General features: G+C 41.0%; 1 protein-coding gene across 1 annotated transcript in view; it reads left to right on the top strand.

The window, feature by feature from the left end:
- RAPGEF5 (Rap guanine nucleotide exchange factor 5) overlaps window positions 1-23,345 on the top strand; it is a 166,050-nt gene that overhangs the window by 16,803 nt on the left and 125,902 nt on the right. Inside the window, exons 2-6 of the mRNA XM_075419178.1 lie at window positions 12,179-12,229; window positions 13,223-13,329; window positions 14,342-14,463; window positions 15,795-15,963; window positions 21,477-21,543. Coding sequence (XP_075275293.1) covers window positions 12,179-12,229; window positions 13,223-13,329; window positions 14,342-14,463; window positions 15,795-15,963; window positions 21,477-21,543 — 516 coding nt within the window. The remainder of the gene's footprint in view (window positions 1-12,178; window positions 12,230-13,222; window positions 13,330-14,341; window positions 14,464-15,794; window positions 15,964-21,476; window positions 21,544-23,345) is intronic.

The following is a 23,345-nucleotide window of genomic DNA, read 5'->3' on the forward strand; positions in this document are numbered from 1 at the left end:
GCACACTACTGCCCATGTTGCTCTATCGGCTAAGTAATCAGGATTGAATGATAGACGTGCAGTGGGTTCTGGCACAGCAGCAGAGACTTTTGAACTGCCTTGTTTTTCAAGTCCCTCCCCAACACGGGGGTAACAGACCTCCCTTGGGAGATGGAGTGCACTTGAGTTTTTATTTGTTCCTGCTTCAACAGTCAGACCAAAGGTTTTCAAGCACAAAAAGGATGTTATCAGGGTTAGTGTGATCCCATTCTGCAGACTGTTTGAAGGCACTGGTAACAAACCTCCAAGCAGTGCTGAGGCTCTGCTGAGAGCAGGTGAAGAGTTCCTGGGTCTACTTTGCCAAGAAATTGCTTGTGTGATCCAAGGGAACGACTTTTTTTCTTTCTGTGCATATTGAGTGCTTTTTAAGCCTGCTGTACAGTAAGACCTTGACAGCTTCATGAAAATAAATAGTTAAACTTTAATGGTTTTTCGACAAAAAAGTAAATTTACAGCTGTTCTTCTGGAAGTGGTTTAGAACTCCCACTATCCAGTCCATAGCAGGTTGGCACCGGCTTGTGCCAAGAGCTACTGTCAGTGAAATTAATATTGTTCCCAAGAGGTCACATAACGGAGTGCTGCCAATACAAACAACAGTGCTGCAGATTCTCAAAGTAAGGCTGTAATGCAAACTTCTTTAACCAGAGCTTGTTCACCCAGCTTGGAGGCCCCCCTCACTCTCTGAAAACCTCAGAAGCAAGAAAAGCAAAAGTTGGCAGTTTTATTAATGATTTGTTGTGTTTTAAATGTCCTGTAGGCATATGAACTTAATGTGAGGCTACCTTGGCTCTGTGGCAGAGAGCTTGGGTGCTTCTGGTCCTTAGCTGATAGCTGGTCTTTACCAGTGGGTCTCAAAGCGCTTTGCAGAGCGGAGTGGTCATGGACGTTCCCATTGCATGGGAAGGGAAGCGACTTGCTGAAGGTTGTGACCGCACCAGGTTGAGGAATAAAACAGAGGTACGCTGAACAGTCTGGTGCTTTATCCAGTAGGTCAGTTGGTCTCTGCAAAATCAGAAAATTGGTTTCTCAGAAAAAAAGAGTAAAGGATTTCAACGCTTTGTACCTCAAAGGAGTAACTGTGCTCTACTTCTAGGAACAAGGTTTGGGAAATGACAGGGTGATGTACCTTCTGTGCAGGCAGTGGTAAAAGTGGAGCTTTCTGAGAGCTTCGGCATTAAAGAACAGGGACATTAAACACATACCTTTGCACACTTGTAAATCAATGCGTGGACTATTAGTGTGCAGCTCATGCAAAAAAAAAAAAGTTACCAGAAACGTAGGCATTTTTCAAACAGTAAACTGAATTGATGCAATTTACTGTGAGGTATTTTCATAAATCATAATCAAAGCACTGAACTTTAACTTCATCTTTCTGTACTTGAAACATTAAAAATACTGTAGTTATTGAAATCTGTAAAACTAGCTTTTTATTTGTAAATTGCTTCTGAATAATTTAAGATTTTAATGAATTTTCTTATTCAATTATATATATACTTTGTATTAACGTCTAAGCAACCTGATCTAGTGGAAGATGTCCCTGCTCACTGCGGGGGGTGTTGGACTAGCTGACCTATAAAGGTCCCTTCCAACCCAAACTATTCTATGATTCTATGACGTTTTTAGCTATTTATGGTCCACATCATCCACAGCTGATTTAGTGAATATTTGCTAGTGTTGGAAGCTTTGTTTCTGCATCTGTGTTCGCTGAAATAGCTGCAGCAATATTGGATATTTTTTTCCTTCTGCTGGTTATAATTCTTGGGGCAGTGGTGAGCATCCTCGCAGCAGAGTCATGGGGGCAGTTCACAAGAAGGCTCCTGAGCCTGTGCTGGGGAAAATCAAGTACAGAACCATGCTGATCTTGCCTGACACCAGAGAGGGTACATTTGAACTTACATCTATATAATGGGTGGTTGGTAGCGACAGGTGAGATGAATCACTTGCTTAGTTGATTGTCTGCTTTAAAATTTTTGTTATATTCAGCCACTGACAAATGTGGGTCACTGAAGTCCATGAGCTGGCACCAGCATTATCTGCAGTAATGTTGACAGCAGAGGTACATTGGCTCCTCATCAGCTGGGACCTGGCACATTGGGTAAAGTGGTGGGGAGAAGTTTTGCTGAAAGGCTAGCATGAAAATATGTGATTTTAAGAGCCTTTTTAAGCACAGAGTGTGTCTAGAAAAGTGTTTCTGGTTGCTCTGCAGCTTCACAGACTTCATCTCGTATGCCTGATGCAGCTGGTTTGAGCAGCAGAATCAAGTTGTTTCTGGGAGTGAAGAAGCAGTAGAAAATTACAGAATAGTTTGGGTTCGAAAGGATCTCCCAGAGGCTGTCTGATCCGGTCCCTGGTCCAAGCAGGGCTAACTTCAAAGCGAGAGCAGTTGTGCAGGTCCTTGTCTGGTCAAGTTATGAAAACTGCAGGAAGGAGATTGCACAGCCTGGGCAGTAGTTCTTGTGTTTGACACACAATTTCCCTGTGAAATTTCTTTTTACTAATGCATCCTTGTGAGCCTGGCTGGCAGAATGTTTTTGCCAAACTGATGTGCCAAGCTGCTTTCCTTTTTTATTTGGAAATGTGTTGTGAGAAGGTATTTTGCTGGCAACACAAGAAATGTGCCAACAGAGGTACTTTGAAAAGCTTTTAAGTAAGCAGACAATACGCATTTTCCTGCTCCTGATCTGTCTTTTCACTGTTGATGTCTTCATTTAGATCTGTCTGAAAAGAAATGGTAACCTGTCATTGGGAACATCTTTTTAGTTATAGTGACATATCCAATGCGCATTCTTTTGAAAGTTCCAAGTAATGTATTATTAAATGATAACTTGCATCATTAGAAATATTAATAGTTGCATAAAATTTTAATAATCACTAAAAAATTCCCTCCTACCTGCTCTTGTGTGCTGCCCTCCACGTCAAAGCCAAACCAGATGCTGATGGCCAGGAACACAATGGCAGATTACAAAGACCATCTACTGTACTTATTAGGTGCTGAGTTTTAAAGATAAATAAATGCAGCAATATTGCTAAATTCCTACAGTGACAGTCTGTACAGTGCCTATTTTGTACTGAAAAAAAGGGAGGATGCTGCTTTCCTGTGAAGTGTTGCTGACAGCCAGGAGGAGTGAAATGCACTGGGGAGCTTTTAAGGCAGCATTAGGAAAGGTATGGCTCAAATGGCAAACTACAGCACAAATGTTGCATTGAAGTCAGCCTAATGAAGGAACGAGAATAGTCAGTTAAGTGTACGCTCTGTATTCTAATGCTATATAAAGCATGATAAAAAGCAGTAAAATTCTGATGCTTTTAATATTTAATGAACTCTCACTGCAAACATTTTATTAGGATTTGAGTTGAAAAATGCCCATAATATTTTTATAAGAGAGAAAAGAAAACTTGTGTAAGCTCTGTTTCTATACTACAAACTATGGCTGTAGCCCATGCAGTCCGCAGCTGATCTAGGAATTTAAATATGGGATTTGTGTTTTACTTAGACTGATGCACTTTTATGAACATGAAGGTGGGAGGTGAAGTTCCCAATTACCGACATCTTTGAGTTTTGGTTTTTTTTTTTTGTGGGCAAAGTTAACTTCCTTTTAATGTTGTCAGAGCAGAGACACAGAGGATTTATTAGGCGTGTTTTGCGCCATCATTCCTTGCGTAGTTTTAATACAGCATAAACAAGTGCTTCCTCTGAGCACAGCTGTCCCTTCCTGCCTCCCTACTCGTCCCACGGCTTTCGCCTGTGCCCCTGCCACCCACCTTGCTGACCATCGTGTTTGTGTGGCTCCCCCGTGACCTGGTGGAGGGAAATAATCTCAGCTAAAATGGACTGTGATTTAATAAGCCAGTTCAAAGCTATCGGTCCTTCAGCTTGGTTCAGGACGTGGCTTCACAGACACATGTGGAAGCATGAAGGAGAAGAGCAGTGGGGATGGGAGTGTGAAGCAGGAGGTGGAGGGAGGACACAACCTGCTCGTCAGCAGCCTCATTTTAAGGTACTTCTATCTGGTCTTGGAAAAGCATCGTTAACAGGAGAGAGGCCATCTTCTTTTCTTAAGGAACATAAAATTTCTCTAACCCAGGCATCCCCCTCTGCCAGTTCACCACTCCACCCTTTCAGACTGAGTTGGCTTCTGTGTCAGGATGCCAGAGCTTTATTTGAGGCACAGGATATGGACAGAGGAGGTTCGGGCCAGTGTTGGTGCCTTCCTGGATTTATCCAGGGCTTTTCTCCCATGATAGTACTGGAGAAGAGGAGCAAATAGCCATTCCTGCTGTATTGTCTTCTATTTTTTTCTATTGTTAACTTCTTTTGGGTAAAGATCATTGCAAGCAAAATTTTTCTTGTGCACTAAATTACACTCCTTGCTAGGCTATGGAGACTTGGTTTATGCCAGACTAACTAAAAATGAGTTTCGTTTGAAGCATAAACCCATTCAGCCGTATTTAGTTTGGTAGGTACCGGAAAATACAAAAAAGCTTCTAAACGCATTGCTTCCCTGACTGTTGTTGTCTTAGAAGTAAGTCTTTAAACCTAAAGAGCACTGCTCATCTTTATAAAGAGCAGTGAATTTCTTCACAGATCCCTTTCTGTTTTGGGGGAGGTGACAATGAATCATGAGTTGTGGGTTTCCCTTTTGTGAAATAACTTACTTCAGAAGTGTTTTTTTTTAATACAGAAAACAGGTGAGAATATATTCTTTGGTTTCCTTTCACTAGTGACCTGCTTGGATTTCTCCAGAGAGCTTTGCAGGCTCACCTGGGAACCCTACGTTGCAAGCTCTGCTGAATACAGATTGCTCTTTTTACAGATTTTTTCCCCTTTTTATGCTGCACCTAAGTATGTGAAGTTTGAGATGATCAGGGGAAGATCTTTGCTTTATAAAGCAGATCCTTTATAAAGAGTTTTATATTTAGTCTTAAATAAATATTAATAGAGAGAACTGCTCCATTGGTTGTTCTCTGTTATCCGTGAATTCTGACAGCAGGTTTCAGGAGGAGCAGTGGGGGAAGGTTGGTTGTTACAAATATTATTTGGCAGAAAGTCAGGCATCTTCTGCGGTTTCATGTGAATGATATCTGCTGAAAGTCAGCTACCTTCCCAACCAACTCTGCTTGCTGTGCCTTAGCAACCACGAGCTAAAATCTGCTGCCACATGGAAACGGATTGGGATTCATGGCAGCACTCCCTGTATCTAGCCACCCTCAAACAAGGGTAGCATTTAATCTACTCAGCACAGCACCCATGTCTTATTTCTGCTTAAAACCCCTGTAATTTAGACAGTGGCAAGCGATGTCAAATGCCAGAATTCGAAGGTGACAAAGTGAAAAGCCAAATTGTTTAGTAATTTTCTCTCCCTTCCCCCTTTCGTTTCCTGGCACGAATAAGCACTGGGAATAAATGAGCATTTACTTCTGCAGAAATTGCTGCCTTCTTGTGTTGCAGGTTGAGAAGGGTTTGTCGGGCAGGTGCAGCCCAACCTTGTTCCAGAATTCGTGTTCAGATCAGGGCTGGAGTGGAAACTCTCTAATTATTATAGCTGCTTGCTTGCAGCAACTGCAGCAAATCATTTTGAAGAAAAAACCCTCAGGGTTCCAACAGTTTTAACAGTTGCAGTAGTTTCTGTTGCTGTTATGGCATTATCATTGTCATGGTTTGTAATGAGAGAAAGAAATCTGTCTAGGAAAAAAATAATTACTTTTTGATTTGTGCATGGAGTGGGAGAGAAGCCTGAGGGAAATTAAGTAAATATCCTGATGGATATATTTTTTTTTTTAATTTTTTCTTAGACCACTGTATTATCAGAGTTGAATGATTAATAAAGAGAGAAAAGCACAAACAGATGTTTGTTTCTGAGACTGAATTTGTTTTCAGCTTTATTTGTTATCCTTTTCTGTAGACTGTCTCTCATGGTTGGAATGTGAGAAGTTTCCAACATGAACACTTGTGAAAGTGTATTTTAGGCTTGGATGCTTAAATGCTTGTCGGAAATCTGTCTGAATTATAATTTCCTTTGTGGTCACGTTAGCCAGTTTAGATTCAGGTGCTGAGTAGTTGCAGAATTCACCTGTCAGGGAATAGAGACGATCTCATTACCAGGTAGTCTGTGCCACACCATGTGCATTTCAAAATGAGATGATTTTTTTTCAGGCTATTTATATTTAGGCAATAAGCCCTGATAGAACATGACACTGAAGAAGTTGCTTAATTTTAAGTATACTGAGTAATCCAATTTTGAATGCACAAGTGCTATACTGAATTCTTTAGGGACACAGTGATAGTGCGCTGAAACTATGAACAACTGTTTTCTTATATTTGTACACAAAAATGTTCCTAGAACTGCTCAGCAGTGTGGAGTTGATAATGGGCATGTTTGCAAATCAAGCCCTCGTCAAACAGACAAATATTGTTGTGTTTTTTAAACTGAATACAGGTAATATTTGATTGTGCATTGCAAACTTGTAATGTGGCATTATGCTCAATTTTTGGTACCACAACCAGTTAAAAACCTAGTTATTTGAAAAACTTGGAAGCTTAAACAATTAGCTGGGGGGGAAGAGCTCTGATTCTGCCTTTTCTTGTTTCTTTCAGTTTTAATATAAACCCTGCTGTAAAAGATTTAGAAAAAGGAATAATCTTGATTAATAAAAAGAATTTCTTACTTTCCTATTTTTGCCAAAGCTTTTTTTTCCTTGCTAACTGCACAGGAATATCAGAAGCTCTTAGAAGAAAGGCAAAACATTTGCCCCATATTTGAAATTATTTTTCTACAATTTCTATGACCTTGTCTGTAGTGTTACAGCATGACTTCTGGTGTAGACAGTTTGCTGGCTGCTATCACTGTACTAAATCCCAGCTGAGGAAAGTACTTGAACTGGAGTTCGAAGCACTCTTGCTTTGTTTCTTTCTGAGAATGATGGTGATTAAATTGCTAGCAGATGTATGGAGCATTGCTGATGCTACTGCGACTGCAGTGCTGGCAATAGCAGAAATATCAGCAGTTGTTGGAACAGCTTGGGCAGGAGGCAAAGCACAAGCAACTTGTAGGCAAGTCATCCTCAGAAGCTGAGGTGAGGCCAAAGCAAAACCACAAATCTAAAAATGAGGAAAAAATTCAAAAGTATCTCAGATATTCTGAAAACATGCTGTATAGTATCTTTAGCCCTTGATTAGAACATTAACCAGGTTTAGTAAACGCGTAGTGAGTTGCTATAGTGGACCCAGTTCAGTACTTTGCTGAGTAAAGAACTAAGTCAGTGTCTCACGTAAGATGTAGCCTGATTTTTCCAGTGGAGACCAAAATGTGCCATCATGTTGTGTGCTATGTCATGGGGGAATTTCTCTCCAAACCTTTCAAATACCAGTTTGTGCTCGTATTTTAAAATATTATCATGATTATCTTCACATGCTTAGTTTTAAATAATGGCAGAGATTCTCAACTTGTTTAAAAATAATTGTCCAGTTGAAGCAATACTAATTTAAACCCAGATACAGACCTTGCACAGTAATATCAGTCATTGAATTAGCTACCACTTTTAAAGATCTAGCTGGAGTACTTGATTTTTTGGCTAAAAATTCCATGAGCTGGTCATATGGATTGTAAAGCACAGTTTCCTTTTGGTTGTTTAAAATGGCTTGCTGGTCACTTTATTCTAATCCTCCCATCCTTTTAACACCGTTGCTCTGCTCCCTGTGTTTCTAGTGGTTTTAAATACCACAGTAAACTCCTTTATAATTTTTCCCAATTTCAGACTAAACTATCTGTGGTGTGTTCAGATTTGGATCCCAGCAGTCCTGTTCCAAAATCTTCTCTTGGGCCACCTGTCTAAACTGTCTTCTGCTGTCATGTGCCAGTCATGTTCCCAAGCTAGGATGCCATCCCCATGCCACATTCATACTTCACGCTCCTAATTGCCCACCCCAAGGCACCAGATCTTTCTTCCTGCATCCCCAGCAGGGAAGCTGAAGCCACCTATGCCCACCTACTCATGTGTGATGGGAGAGCCCTCCTGGAGGACACCCAGTGCTCTGGATCTGCTCCACATATGGTCTTCTGTCCCAGGACCATATCTGCTGTTTCATCCCCATCTCCTCCCCAACTCATGGTTTGGCAAAGCTTCTCCTTAAGCTGGTGGAGAGGCACAGGGGAACGCTGGGTTAGCAGTGCCTGGAAAGCAGCACTTGGCAGGGGCAGCAATAGCTGTTCCAAGGTAGTTTTCATGAGAGATGACTTGTTTGCTTGATGACTAATTAATTTGCTTTCAAAGAACATTTTGGCTCATTGTAAGAGTTATTTGCAAGTGTATTTTGAATTGGGGTGTGTGTGTCAAAATCATTTGGAAGAAGCAGCCTACATTTACCAAATAACTTCCGGAAGGAGTGGTGCTTCCCCCACATAGCAGCCTGAAGTTTGGGGTGTTCAAACAAAGCCTGGACCTCCGATCCACTCCCTCTTCTTCCTCTCTCTGTAAGGGGACTGCCCAGTTTGTCCCTAACAGCCGAAGTAGAGTCTACTGAAGTGTGCTCAATAGCACAAAATGAAAGGATTTTGTGCTAGCTAAATATTTATTGAGGCAAGTTTTTTTTTTTTTTACAAAAAAAAAAGGAGGGGGGGGATGGGAGAAAGGGGATCTAGCTTGGTAGCTAGGACATAAACTCCTAAAATTTGATATGAATTTCAGCCTAACTGCATGGAGTGTTTCAACATTACACAGGCTGCACTAGCATTAACAGGAAAGACAATTTTTTCTATTCCAGAATGCCACTTCTACTTTTGTCTTGTTTTCTCCTGTGCAGTTTCCATTTTCTTATGTTTGTAGAATTGTTTTGTGTGTAGGTTTCTACACGGCAGGCTAAATGTACTCTCCTGGGTTCTCCAGTGTTTCGTGCTTGCTCCAGGCTCATATGGGTTCAGACTGCCGCCAACAGAAGCTGTTGTCCTGTCTTCCTTCTCTCATTTCAGTGCTGTGAATTCCTTTTCTGTCTCCCCTGTACCAGAACTAGTACTGTGGGGTTTGAAGGATAAACTAGAAGATTTTTTTTTTTTTTTTCCCCTCTACTAATTTTCAGCCTCAATCATCTTTTGCAGACTCCTTGGAATTTCTTTCTAATATCTAATCTAAATCTACCCTCTTCCAGTTCAAAACTGTCACCCTTGTCCTATCGCTACGCTCCCTGATAAAGAGTCCTTCTCCATCTTTCCTGTAGGCCCCCTTTAAGTGTTGGAAGGCTGATGTAAGGTCTCCTCGGAGCCTGCTCTGCTCTAGGCTAAACAACCCCAACTCTCTCAGCCTGTCCTCGTATTGGAGGAGCTCTAGCCCCCTGATCATCTTTGTGGCCCCCCTCCGGACCCACTCAAGCAGGTTCATGTGTTTCCTATGCTGAGGGCTCCAGAGCTGGACACAGGACTCCAGGTGGGGGTCTCAGAGTGGAGCAAAGGGGCGGAATCACCTCCCTCGACCTGCTGGCCGCGCTTCTTTTGATGCAGCCCAGGATACAGTTGGCCTTCTGGGCTGCAAACACACATTGCCAGGTCATGCTGAGCTTCTCGCCAACCAGCACCCCCAAGTCCTTCTCCTCAGGGCTGCCCTCAATCTATTCTCTGCCCAGCCTGTATTTGTGCTTGGGATTGCCCTGACCCATGTGCAGGACCTTGCACTTGGCCTTGTTGAGTTTCATGAAGTTCACACAGGCCCACCTCTCTTGCCTGTCAACGTCCCTCTACATGGTATCCCTTCCCTCCAGCGTGTTGACCATACCACAGAGCTTGGTGTCATCAACAGATTTGCTAAGGGTGCACTCAATCCCACTGTCCATGTCACCAACAAAGATGTTAAACAGCACTGGTCCCAGTACTGACCCCTGAGGAATGCTACTCGTCACTGGTCTCCACCTGGATGTCAAGCCATTGACCACAACGCTTTGAGTGGGACCATCCAGCCAATTCCTTTTCCACCAAGTGGTCTACCTGTCAAATCCATGTCTTTCCATTTTAGAGACAAGGATATGTGTGGGACAGTATGAAATGGTTTGTACAAGTCCAGGTAGATGATGTCAGTTGCTCTTCCCTTACCCACCAATGCTGTAATCCCGTTGTAGAAGGCCACCAAATTTGTCCTTTTTGGTGAGTTTGATCTTATGCTGTCATGTAACTGCACCCTGCATTAGCACTATTTCCCTGGCTGAGGCTCAGCTGTCTTCGGAATGCCAGGGACCAGGCCAGTGCAATGCCAGGGGCTGTAGTTCCCACCGGCATTGCTGGAATTAACTTGCTGATGATAATGTGGTTAGCACCAGCCTGGGAATGGAGTGAGGAGGGGGGAAATCGATGTATAAGTTTCAGCCATGGTGCTGCGGTGAGTGGGGCTTGTTGAATGAAAGACTTGGACGGAGACCAAGTAAAGTGGTGGTATGTAGGGCTGCTATAGAACCGAGGTGTTAATGACGTGCCGGCTAGGAAGAGTAAGTGGGATCTGAGGCAATGTTGCACTCTTACGGCATCTTTGTTGGGTATGGGAGAAGGAAATTAAGCTTTTACGTTACAGAATTTCCATATGGAGCTACTCTTGTGCCTGGAACTACACTAACATTTGTGATGAGTGTGGAAGGGTAAACAGTGTTACATGCTTCTGTGGTTCCTTGCCACTTCCTTTTGCTTTCTAAAAATACAGTAACAAGAATATCGGGGCGGGGGGGGGAAGCAGGTGGCATTACTGAAATACGGATACTGTAATTCTTACACTGTCTGAAGGATGATTTTTTTTTTTTATTATTATTATTACAATATACCAAATGTGAATTGGATCCTCCTCAAAGTGAGGAATTAATTATGCTGCCTACAAGTTGGAATAACGTGAGAGAGCACCACACAGTCCTCCCATTGTGCTGCCAATGCACCTGCACAATGTCTTCTGTTCCACTTCCAGACTTCTTTTAGGCAATGTTTATTTGTGTCTTGTGTGGCATGTAGTAAGATAAAAGCTGCCAATAAGTGCCAGAGTAGACAATATCTTGTCTTTCAACATTGATAAGATATAGAAGTATCACGGTGAGTAAAAGTGGGGTAACCTGAGTCGCAGAGATGTTTACCCTGTCTGTGCCTTTCAGAGTTCAGGTTCACTGTTAATTTGATAACTTTAAATCCCCAGTCTTTATTGATCAGTGGTAAGGTTTTGGCATTTGCACTTCCCTGCTATGAAGAGTTATGTGTCATTTTCCTTTCTATCTCCTCAAATATGAATCGTCTCTAATTTCATTGAGTGATCAGTTATTCTCATGCTACATAAAACAGAGCACAGAAAGGCTGTCTTTTCTCTGTGCCATTTCATTATTATGTTTAATTGCATTAAGTCTCCTGTAATCTCTCCTTTATAAGGTACAGTCACAGTCTTTTCTGTCTCTTCCCATACTAAAATTTATCCAAATCCTTTATTATTCCTGGTACTATTATTGTCTGAATCGCCTGTAACATTGGATCATCTGTTTTTTGAGATGCAGTTACCAGCTCAGCATGAGGCATGACAGAGATAATGCTGATCTACATTAGAGCAAAGTTACCTCCCCACAGGTCACCATTTTATTCCTCACTTATCCTAATATTGTTTTTAACTGCAGTTAAGAATTTAATTTGGAAGAGTGATCTTCTTTGAGAAGTGTTATGTGACCCTGAGGTGTCTTTACTGAATTGATAAAGTTTGCTTTAAGAGGTATTAGAGGATGTGTAATTACATTTACTCCCTCTAGTACGTGCTGTTTTTAAGGTTGAGCTCATCATGATACTGTCTTTTCACCTAGATTTTTTAGATTTTTAGGGTTTATCTTGAAATTCTTCACTGTCACTTCTGGCCTTTATTCACCCAAATAATTGTGTGTCTACAGACTTTGCCACCTCTTTGCTAATCTTCTCTTCCAGATCAAGAATAAATGCAGTAAACAACACAGAACTGAGTTTACCCAACCTTTTTCCTGACATAAAAAGAAAAATAAATTATTTGCAGACTTCAGTTAGATGACTCAGATGATTTGATAAATTCTTTTTCGTTAGATTTCAGTAGCTAAAAGACCTAGTGATTGTTGCTAAATTTTTTCCATACAAAAAGCAGAACAAAACTAAAGCTGTATCAAATTTTCTTACAGACCCTGTCCAGAAGAATTTCAAATCCCTATTTGGAAACTCCTTCAAACAAGGTACTTGTCAAGCTTCTTTTTAATTCCATTTCATCAAACAGTATATTAGGAATCTCATTGCTTTGGTTGAACCTTTTAATCATAGCTTTGAAGATGCTTGTGAATTTGGCCTGCAGTTAAATCCCGTTAGCAAGTTATAATTTGTGGTGTTAGAAACTAATTCTGTTACTGAATTTGCAAACTGAATTGTTGTGAATTCTGCCGTGCACTCACTTTCAGCCATTTAAACGATTGCCACTGTTTAGCTTACTTTTGCAATATTTGTTTTTCTTTCAAGCTAGTTATTCGTGTTACTGATGTGTTTTGCTGGTACGGTGAGCAAAATTCGTAACAGAAGCCTGAGTTAAATTCATGAGTAAGGAGTGGTACACAGAGTCCAGGTGGAACACAGTTTTCTGGAAGATGGAGTTGGGTCCTGTTTTGATAAACACATCTGTATCCTGGAGGTGTGAGGTAGAAAATCAGGTGTGGGTGAAGTTGAAGGTGTGTCCATTCTGAAAGACCACATCCTCCTGGCAGGGTATGGATGAATTGTCCTGTAGATACCATAGCATTCCTGCAAAGTTTCTGAACAAAAAGAAAAATCTATGAAATGGTGTTTCAATGTGTATTAGGCTTGTATTTAATTATTTAACTCAAATACATGGGGTTCTGCAATGCTTAATACAGTCTTTTTGCTTTGCTGGGATAATGCTTGTTTTCATTTGAGCTTGTCTGTTGTTCAGAGGTAAGGTTGACAGACAGTGAAACCTTTGCTGTTCTTTGGCAGCAAATGTAAAAGTAGTCCAGCTCGTGGGGGCATCCGCAACCCATGATACAACTGCGTATGCCAGAAGTTGGGGTGCCTTTCCTATGCAGCTTGGACTGCTTTCTTGTTGTTTAGCTGGGGAGAAGGCATCGCTCGGAGGGAGGGAGCGGACTGTGCTAAGGTGGTTTACTACAGCAGGAGTAAATCCCTGTTTGTCACAGTTTTCAACTTCTCTTTTCATTCAGATTTATGGAGAAAGTTCTTCCTGTGCTGGGAGAGCGCTCAGGAATATTTTTACTCTACAAGCATCTGACCTGATTAAAGACAGGGTGTACCTTACTGGCATTTGCAGGTAACCTGAGATCATTCATTTTAATCAACTGAATGGGTATTATTTGCATTCGTCTATACCCCGATTTGACAAGAGATTAGATTCTGAGATTATTGCTTGTGTTACTAAGAATCAAAAAAATTTTCTAAAAAAATACTTCAACATCTCATGGATTTTAATATCTTTTCTTAGTTGCTTTGTCAGCTGTCAGAAAGACGCAGTGGCCTGATTGTATCTCCATTAATTTAATTGCATATGATTTCATATACAATTGTGTTTGTTATTTTGTTGAAAAGAAAGAGTATTAAATTCAGCCCTGGTCTGGAGTTATAAAAGAAATTAACTGAATTCCTAAGATTTAGTTGCACAGTGATTTTTGTATGCAATTAATGGAATATTTTTGTAATGAAGTGATTTTCTATTTGTGTTGCATTACAGCATAAATGCTTCCTCCTATTTTCAATTATGCCAGAATGTGCAGGCCTCTATTATAGCACCACTCATTCATATCTACATTTAAGAAAAAGCCACACCTTCTTTTTTTTTTATGATTTAAGATAAGTTTAGCAATGATGTGAGAGATGAAGTACATCCTAGAGCAACGCTCAAGGTCTTGCACGTATATTGTACAGCTGTATCGTTTATGCCTATGGTCAGAAAGGAAATAAAATCCTGAGGCTACAAGCTGGATTTTATTTAGCTCTTATACATCTTTGAATGACTGTCTCTACACAGCACAAATTGATAAAAATATTACATATTGTGAAGTGTGCCACACGAATTAGATACGTAAGGGAACTTACTCATCTAACACAAGTTCCCTTATTGTAACAAGGGACATCCCCTGAGACTTGCCAGAATAATTTCTTCCCTTGAAATGAGTAGGATTACAGAAATTAGTAATTGAGGCAAAGGGTTTGCCCTGTCGAACACAAGAATTCACTTTCAATAGCTTCAAAAAGCAGTGCTTTATTGTAAAAAAAGCATTTTAACATTACTATAGCGTAAGAAGTGATGTTTTCCTTATTTTCAGGAGAAGCTGTGTTGGATCGGAACTGGTAGACTGGCTTTTGGAGCAGTGCCCTTTTGTTAAGTGCAGATCCACGGCAGCTGGAGTGTGGCAGCTCCTCCTGGATATGGGCATTATATTGTCAGGTCGGTCTCGATAGTACTTCTAGTGTGAGGAAGGCTATCAGTTTCTCCTGCACAGGATAAGACTCACATTTTTGATGGGAGATGAAGGAGGGAAAGAAAAAAAAAAAAAGTAGATTAACCCATTTTTCTTGATAGCTGTTTATTTTACCATCTCTTTGGTAGGCTCACCTCTGTGACCTTTCATTTCATAAATACCAAAGACGAATCTCTCTTGTTTTAGGCAACTTCCTTCCTTTTGCTTTTGCAAATATAATTGCCTATTACCAAGTTGCAGATAGCGTGTGTCTTTTCCAGTCTTTTTTTTTTTTTTTTTTTTTTTACATCAAGCGCTTTTAGGTTTTTCACAGGACAGCAGCTGTTTAGCCACTGCAGATCATGACTTCGCCAGATGACTTCTCTAGCTACTAGTGATTTTTCCCTTCCTCTTTCTGTTTTTCATAGTTTTAGATCAAAATGGCTTGAAAGAGGATTCGTCTCCTTGAGATGGTGGCAATGCCAGGTTCTATCCAGCTGTCCGCACCTTTCCCACCGAATTTAGGTCAAACTAATGTGGTTGGCAATAATTACACTGGTAACCAACCTCTGGAAATTTCGTGGGCTTTACTTTTGTAGCTGGGACTGCCTAGGTAGCTCAACTCGGAGCATACCCCGCCCTAGGGTATGTGCTAAACATTTAACTTTCCTTGCAAAAAAGTGAGCTGTGATGGAAGAGACTTCTTCTTATGTACGCTGGCAGTATACTTAAAGGTTTTCTGCTGCTCCAACTACACTGACAGTATGTCTGATCATGCAGCCTCAATAAGGGCTGAATTACTCTCCCAGCAGAAGCTTGTGCTTTTGGCTTTGGACCCCATCTTTCAAACCCAGTTCAATCCCAGTTAAGCCAGGCATGGTGATAGCTGTTTTACTGGTGCAGCAGCTGGGCTAATGCTGGGCTGCATCTCCATTATTGAACTTTGCTTACTAGTACCTGGCCATTAGTGAGAAGAGATGATAAGCCAATGGAAATTGAGGCTCAGAAATCTGACAAATGGAAGGTTTTTATCCCCTAATTCTGAACTGATTCCAAAATTGACTAAACACTCAGCAGTCTTATGGCTTGAATTTCAGGAGCCTGGAGATCTTCAGATTGAGGCTTTGGGGTTGTCCTGTTCGGATGCAGAGTTAACATGAGAGGGCAGGATTGCTTCTATGCAGAATTTGCAATTCTTTTGCCCTGTGTGGTGGTGGAACTTGGCATTAAAGTCAAGTGCAATACAGAACGTGGTGGGAACACAGAACCTTTACATGGTAAAGGCTTAAAGGCTATCTGATGTTATTTTTTCTAACAGTGGACAGACATCTCTATTTTCAAGACACTCATGCTTTCTACCAGTTCTCAGCGGATGAATGTACCTACCTTTTCTGTGAATTTGAGAAAGACGAAGGATGGAAAAACGGAGTAAAGCTCCTACTTCAACTACTGCCACTGCCACCTGCCAGGATTGACATGTGTAACCTGTAAGTGTGCGTATACAGCTGTTTGCAACTTTTGCTGACTGTTTTGTATGTGGCTGGCTTGTAGTGACACTGTTTGCCCCCAAACCACTGTGCAAATGAGCCAGATTTCTTTTTCAGGGTTGACAGCCTTTCTAGAGATGGGCCTTTGATCTGAGAAGGTCAATGTGGGTAGATAAATGAAGACACTTGACTTGGGGTTTTTGGTATATTGTGGTTCTTGCTGACTCTAGCTTGCTATATTATTTGTTTGGTCTCTTCTTACATTTGGAGGTTTGGCACAAATTTGGCAGCAGGCATGCTGTGGAGCTGATTGAGTAGCAGATCAGATGCCTTTGTGCTGTGTCAGCTGTCAGATGGATAGGGAGGATAGGTAGAAATGTGGTACCTTCAGTCATCTGGTTTTAGTTTGCTACTGCATATTTGCCAGAGCTATGTAGTCTCACATTATAATTCCTTTTTCAAAATATGCCTCTTAAGAGTTTCACTTCATATATGTCTCCTCTTTCACCTGACTTGGATATTATCATACCCTCTGTGCTGATATAGCTGCACTCTAAATGTTGCCTATTTAGGGCAGCTAGAAGGAAGCCGTAGTTATTTGTGCCGCACTGAGAGGCCAAAATATAGGAAAAAGATGTCACTAAGGGGTCTGGAGGTTCGTGATCCCTCATGCCTTAGCAAGTCTGCAGGAACTAGCCTGGATAGACAAATTGAATTAAACGCTTTCATTGACCCTAGCATGATGAGTCCTCAAACCTGATACTTATACTGGGGAGAACTATTACTCTGCCAGTACTAGGATTTATTCTCTTTGATGTCAAAACCAAAACTTTCTTCTGTAAGTACTTCTTTCTCTACATACCAGGTTTAAAAAATGCATTCTCTCAAATAAATGTTCAATGGAAATACTTTAAAGGAGCACAAATCTCAAAGTCCCTATAAGCTATCTCAAGCCCGTCCTCTTAAATTCAGACGTGTTGAGCTGGTAGAAAAAAAATCTCAGTAATTTCTCTGCATGGCTCAGGGCAGAAACTTGATTCCCCCCCTGTTGCTGACTGCCCTCACCAACCAGAAAGTGGCAGTTCTGGACTGGAGGTTCCCTTGAAAATGCGTTTATCTGTCCAGCTTGAGTGAGTGTAGCCAAGTGACAAGGACCCCAGATTGGCTAGAGGAGGAGACTGAATGTGATCTTCTAAGCAGATGACTCATATGGGAGAAAACCTTTGAATACTTCTACAAACAGAAATTCTTGTCTTCCAGCCTAGTCTGGTGCTAAGCAGTTCGGCCGTTCCTTAAGTATCACGGTAATTTCATCTTGACTTCAGTGGGATTTGGGGTTTTCCTCATTATCGCTGCAGATCAGGCCACTTTTCATGGTTCGTGACTACTCGTACAAAGGCTTTGAATCAAAAAGACAGAACAGATAGGTCATATTGATATGTTACATGAAGGATGCTGGGTAAGAGAATGGATCGAAGACTTCGTAGGTTTGAGTTTAAAACGTATCCTGCATGCTGACCTCCGCCGGAGAGTACCACTATTTTACGGTCTGCTTTGCAGTTTTATCATTCCACTGCAACTGTCACTTCTAGTGGAGGATGATCCCTGTCACGTGAATTGAACAATTGTTCATTAATGTACATTTCCAGCTGCTTCCTGCTCACATTATTCAAATTTTAGTTGAAGCTGGGTTTCTTTTGGGAACACTGTCACTGAAGAAGTATTTTCTGGAGGTTTTACCTGTCAGATTGTGAAGCTGCTTTTTAAAAAAATATGTATTGAAGGAATCGAATTTTAAATAATGGTATAGTCTCACGGGAATGTGATATTAAAGGGAAAGGAGGCTTTTCTAGGTTCAAAATTCTCCATGCTTAATGCAAATAATATGCTGCTAAAATACAATCTGAAAGGGAATAGATGTGATGAGTTATTTGTTAGTTAGCTCATGAGGTTAAATAAACCCATATATTTCATGAAGAAAGAGGACAATTCTAAAAACGCTTCCTTGCAGTAAGTGTCTTTTCTCAAATAAGTAAGCTGTTTTGCATACTATTAGAAGCTTAGCCTTTCTTGTAGTTTAATATTTTTGTATTCATTTTTGTGTCTTAGTTTTTCTTGTAGTTTGTATTGACAGCATTAATTCTGTATGTATGCAGGGATAGCGAAATTCTTAACTTGCCAGTTAGATTTGCTGCTTTTAATGAAATCAGAAGTGACTGCCTGCTTGTGCACAGAAGGCAATGTTAGACATCTCCTGGTGGTCCTGGGAGCCAGACAAGCTTTGTCTCCTCTGCAGCTGGTGGGCAGCAACCTGGTGCTTGCCTGGACTGCGAGGTGCATCAGCAGGGCTCTGTGGAGCACCGTGGATCTGCTCTCCCAGAAGGACCCTGTAGACTTGAGTAGGCAGTAGCAGCTCTGGGGACTTCCTTCAGCTGCTTTGCTGGAAACCCTATTGAATAAACATGGCCCGTTGTTGCTGTACAGATTTTTGATGTATTTGTATTGGTTTCTGGTCAGGATTACCAGTGCTTCCAAATAATACTATATGAAGTTCTACAATGAAAATATCATTCTGAAGCCTGAGACATGCTTACTGTTCCTGAATAAATGCTCCCTGTTGCCTTTTGACCTTGGCAGATTCCCTACATTAAACATAACGTTGGTGGGAATCTATGATGGAAAACAAGATGGGACATAGCATATTTTTAGCAGCTCACACTAAACTGAAGGCTAATGTTGTTATGTGTATTCCACAGGACTCAGCCCCCCTAAATGTTGTCAAATGAGATGGGACTGATGCAAAGGCCTCTTGGGGTCATTAAACACCCTATGTTAATCACAGCCAATTCCACTTGAATAGAAAAAAAGTGAATACTGCAGTAGCCTGGGAACAAAAGATTTGTATTGAAAGCTGTGCCACAGACTTCCTTACAACCTTGAACATTAGGCTCTCATCCAATGCCTCCTGGACTCTTTTCCAGTGACTGCAATGGCTTTGTATTAGGTGTTTAATCTTTGTGTACTTCTATTTCCTTCTTTGTAAATGGAGGTGTTTATAACAACACCTAATTCCCAGACTGGTAGACTCAATGAATGTTTCAAGAATGCATTGGGTAGCTTGGACTATTGAAATGTATCCCATAATATGTTTTTTAATTATTTGAAGAGCTGTGAACGGGATTTTTTTCTTTTCTTTATCTCTCATTGCTTATTGGGTTTTTTTTTCAGAAGTGTTGCACTGTATTCTGTGTCTTCTGTCCTGAAATAATTAACATTTTATTAATTTCAGAAAAGTAACCGTTCTTATAAGTAATTTGTTTTTAATGCAAATAGCCAGAATGGAATATTCATTTAGTTACTGCCTTGTAGAGTTCCTGGAAAGGTTTTGCTGAATACAAACAGCTATCAGGTATCCATGGGTCTTTTACTGGCTTTGTAGGTGGATTGTAAAGCCAGCATAGAGGCATATGTAGTGGCTCGACACTGGACAGTTGAGGTCCACGCCCAGGACCATGGGTGTATCTGTATTGCTTCTGCCGTCAGCAGGTCGGGAAGCACCGTTAGTTGCTTTCACGTGGCATACAGTAACAATTGTGCTGGACCTGAGTTGCCTGCATGCAGGTCTAGGGCAAGCAATCCTGCACCTTGCTCTGATTAACACACTACCGAGCCCATGGACTACTGAGCTAGTAGTCTAAGCATTAGGTTTGTTTGCCTGGGCTTTGTAGCTCCTGTTTGGTACCAGCCCTACTAGGTCTTAGCCGGACCGTTTTGAAAACAATAGAGTGGTATCTGTGCTGATTCTGTTCCTCCATATCCATCCTGTCTTACTCTTTTTCCATAGCCTGGGTGTCATAATACACTCTTCCTCTCTGATTTTGGAGAGCTGACTATAATTTTTAGTATATTAATAGTTTCAGAAGTATTTGATGCATGTATGCAGATGAATATTGTGAGTATTTTTAAATAGAAGATGAAATGATAAAGGCCCAAGACCGAAATAGCTATGCTATATGCTGTTCTGGGTTTATAGATTGCATCTGTGGCTGTCTCTACTGAGCTGCTGTCTTTTGCATCCAGTTTTGAAGCATCAGAGAGAGATTCTGAGAGATCAGAAAAGATCAACCGTGCAGGGAAACATAGGCATCTAAAGTGGTCAGTTATTTTAATCTCATTGCAAATTTGTAAAAAGAAAGACCGAATAAATCAGTCTTTGCAAATGAAACGGCATTCATTTATTTCTTTTGGGGCTGTTCATAATGTTTAAAATGTTAACTCACATTTTTCTTCGAAAAGAAAAGGCAGTTCTGAAAAGAATTGTGATTTCTAATCTGAATTACCATTTTGGTCCAAATATGCTTGCCCCAAAATGACTGTGTGTGTCATTCAGTGCTTTCTGACCTTGATTCTTTTTTTAATCAGGGAAAGAAATTTTTTGGACATGGTATGTAGGATCCACAATATACCAGCTGCATATTCCAGACATGTTGTCAGCTCTCCTCCTAAATACATCAAGGCATATGAGCAGTTAAATAATTTAGACAAAGATAGAAGCTTTTGCTAATACCTGGGATTTATGTTTATTATAGCAGCTGCAATTTTGCGTATATGCTCAGTTTGCTGGCATGCAACACTTCTTGAATACTGTGAAAAGTAAAGATATCAAGGGCATTTTCTTTTTCTTCTTCCCGTGGTAATATTCCTATTATATTGCTATCTTTCTTCTGATTGTCAATAAACCTTCCAAAAGGCTTGTAGATGTTTTAGTGACGGGAACTAGACTCTTTTAAAGAAAAACACAGTCTGATCCATGCTGTCCGCAGCAGCTTTTGTGCAGCTTTTTCCATGTGGGCCAGACTTCTGTGACAGTTTCTGGAAGGGTTCTTCTTGTACAGCCCCACTTTTGCAAAGACACATTAAGTATCTCTGTCTTGTGAGTAACTGTCAAGACAACCTAATAGTGTTCTCAGCTGTTGCTTTAATTTGCTAATTTATGGCTTCTTACCTGTATTCTTTTCATTTTCACATACCTTTTTTTTTTAAATATCAAACTTCGTGTCACATAATGATTTTGATGTTGTCTGCTTTTATCTATGTGATCTTGCATTCCATAGCTGTTGCTCCACACTTTAGCAAAGCTGGGTGATGAGCAGGTGGAAAGCTCTGATGGAGTATGTTTTTAACAGAGCAAAATATGCATTCAGTTAAGCAGCTCTGAGCTAAGAAGGTCCTGCATTCTTCAGTTCTTCATCATATTTTTATAGCTGAAGAATGCTCTCACTGTTTTGTGTTAGTTCAATCAAAAGACTTCTTGACAGCAAGGGACAAAGGGTGTACTCTGTCGTTACTGACAAAATTAATTATTGTGACGTTGCAGTCATCATTTTGATGTGGAATCTCAAAAGCCCTTTTACATTAGTGCCTGTGGCTACGAAGTTCCTTGCTTTCCAGGAATCAAAAGATGTTGAAACAGAATGAAAGAAATAATAAAATCTTATTTTTCTTTTTTTAAGGCCTGATCAAAAAATAGAAGATACGGCGGAAACCAATGCTGAAATTCTTGCTCGTCTCACTTCTGCGGTAAGGTCACTGCATCAAAGTTTGTACTGATCATGTTTGAGCTATTGTCATGTTTTGGATCCTTTAAAATTAAAGGCTTAGTCTTAGCGAGCAGGTGTTTGTAATGTAAACTATTTTTTTGTCTCTGAAAGGAAGAAGCTTTACTAAGGTCTTAGTGTGCAATTGCAAACCTATTAAAATCAGTCCAAGCAAGGACTGTTGCAGCCTGCTGTCTTGTAATCCATGCTATTCGTGGCTCAGGAGATACCAGTCTGGAGGATCATGCTGATTATTCTGCCAGGTAGCTTACACTCAGATCCCCTTGGTCAAATGGACATCAGTGTGAAGACAATGATTGAATGGGGGACAAAGGGAGAGAAAGGGCCTCAGCAGCCCTGCATAGATGATCATAAGCTTCTGAGGAGACCCACCTGGGAAGCCTGGGTATCTGGCTTCCAACTATGTTTAGCTTCAATAAACTCCATTGTAATAAACAGCAGCTTATCCTGTCTGTGCCAGAATTTGGTGCATCTTGTTTCTTTAGTAGCAATGCCATTGCTCTAAGAAGCAGACAGACAGGACTTCAGGAAGTTAGGCTAGATTCACTTGATCTAGTGTAATCTGTATGATGGTACAAAGTACACACTCAGAAAGTTTGCAGGTGATGCAAAACTGGGAGTAATGGTCGATACACCAGATGGGTGTGCTGTCATTCAGAGGGACCTTGACAGGATGGAGAGATGGGCCTACAGGGGTCTCATGAAGTTCAACAAAGGGCAATCCAATGTCCTGCATCTGGGAGAAATAACCCCCTGCTCCTGTGCAGGCTGGGGTCTGAAAAGCAGCTTTGCAGAAAAGAACCTGGTGGCCCTGGTGGGCAGCAGGTTGAACATGAGCTAGAAACGTGCCCTTGTGGCAAAGAAAGCCAACTGCCTTCTGGGCCACATTAGTAAGAGTGTTACCCTCAGGCGAAGGGAGATAATCATTCCCTTCTACTCAGCACTGATGTGACACATCTGGAGTGTTGCGTGCAGTTCTGAACTCCCAGTACGAGAGAGATGTAGACATACTGGAATGTATGCAGAAGACCATGAAGATAAGGGAATAGAGTATCTGACTTGCAAGGAGAGGCTGAGAGAGCTGGGAGTTGAGCTTGGAGAAGAGAAGGCTATGGGAGGATCTTATCAATGTATATAAATACCTGATGGAAGGGAATAAAGAAGATGGAGCCAGGCTCTTCTCGGTGACGTCTAGTGACAGGACAAGAAGCAGTGGCACAAACTGAAATTCAAAAAATTCTACTTAAGAAGAAACTTACTGTGAGGGTGATAAAACAGTAGAACGGGTTACCTGGAAAGGTAAAGGAGTCTCCATCCTTGGAGATGTTCAGAACTCAACTGGACGTAGTCTTGAGCAACCTGCTCTAGCTGACCCTGTTTTGGGGCAGGGATTTGGATCAGATGACCTCCAGAGGTGCCTTCCTATCTTAACCATTCTGTGATGTATGGTTCTGCAAAGATGACACCTAAATCATAGGATCAGCAAAACATGGAATTGGTGCTAGTTCTATTTTGAGTACCTGAGAAAGTGCAGAGATGAAAGTGAACCAAGCAGGGTGAAGTTGTCATGAAAAAGGCATGAGGGTAAGAGCTGTTTTAAGTAAAACAAATAAAGTACAGTCTTGACATTGCTGAAAATGGCAGGGAAGGAGAATTTCTGCTATATTTTGTGAAGACAAATGTTTTTACAAGAAACATTTTGTAATGTGTTTTGAAAGCCAGTGGTTCTGTATGCTCAACCTTACGGAAAAATAATTTAAAATG

This window comes from Opisthocomus hoazin, chromosome 4 (assembly GCF_030867145.1).
Source record: "Opisthocomus hoazin isolate bOpiHoa1 chromosome 4, bOpiHoa1.hap1, whole genome shotgun sequence".
NCBI lineage: Eukaryota > Metazoa > Chordata > Aves > Opisthocomiformes > Opisthocomidae > Opisthocomus > Opisthocomus hoazin.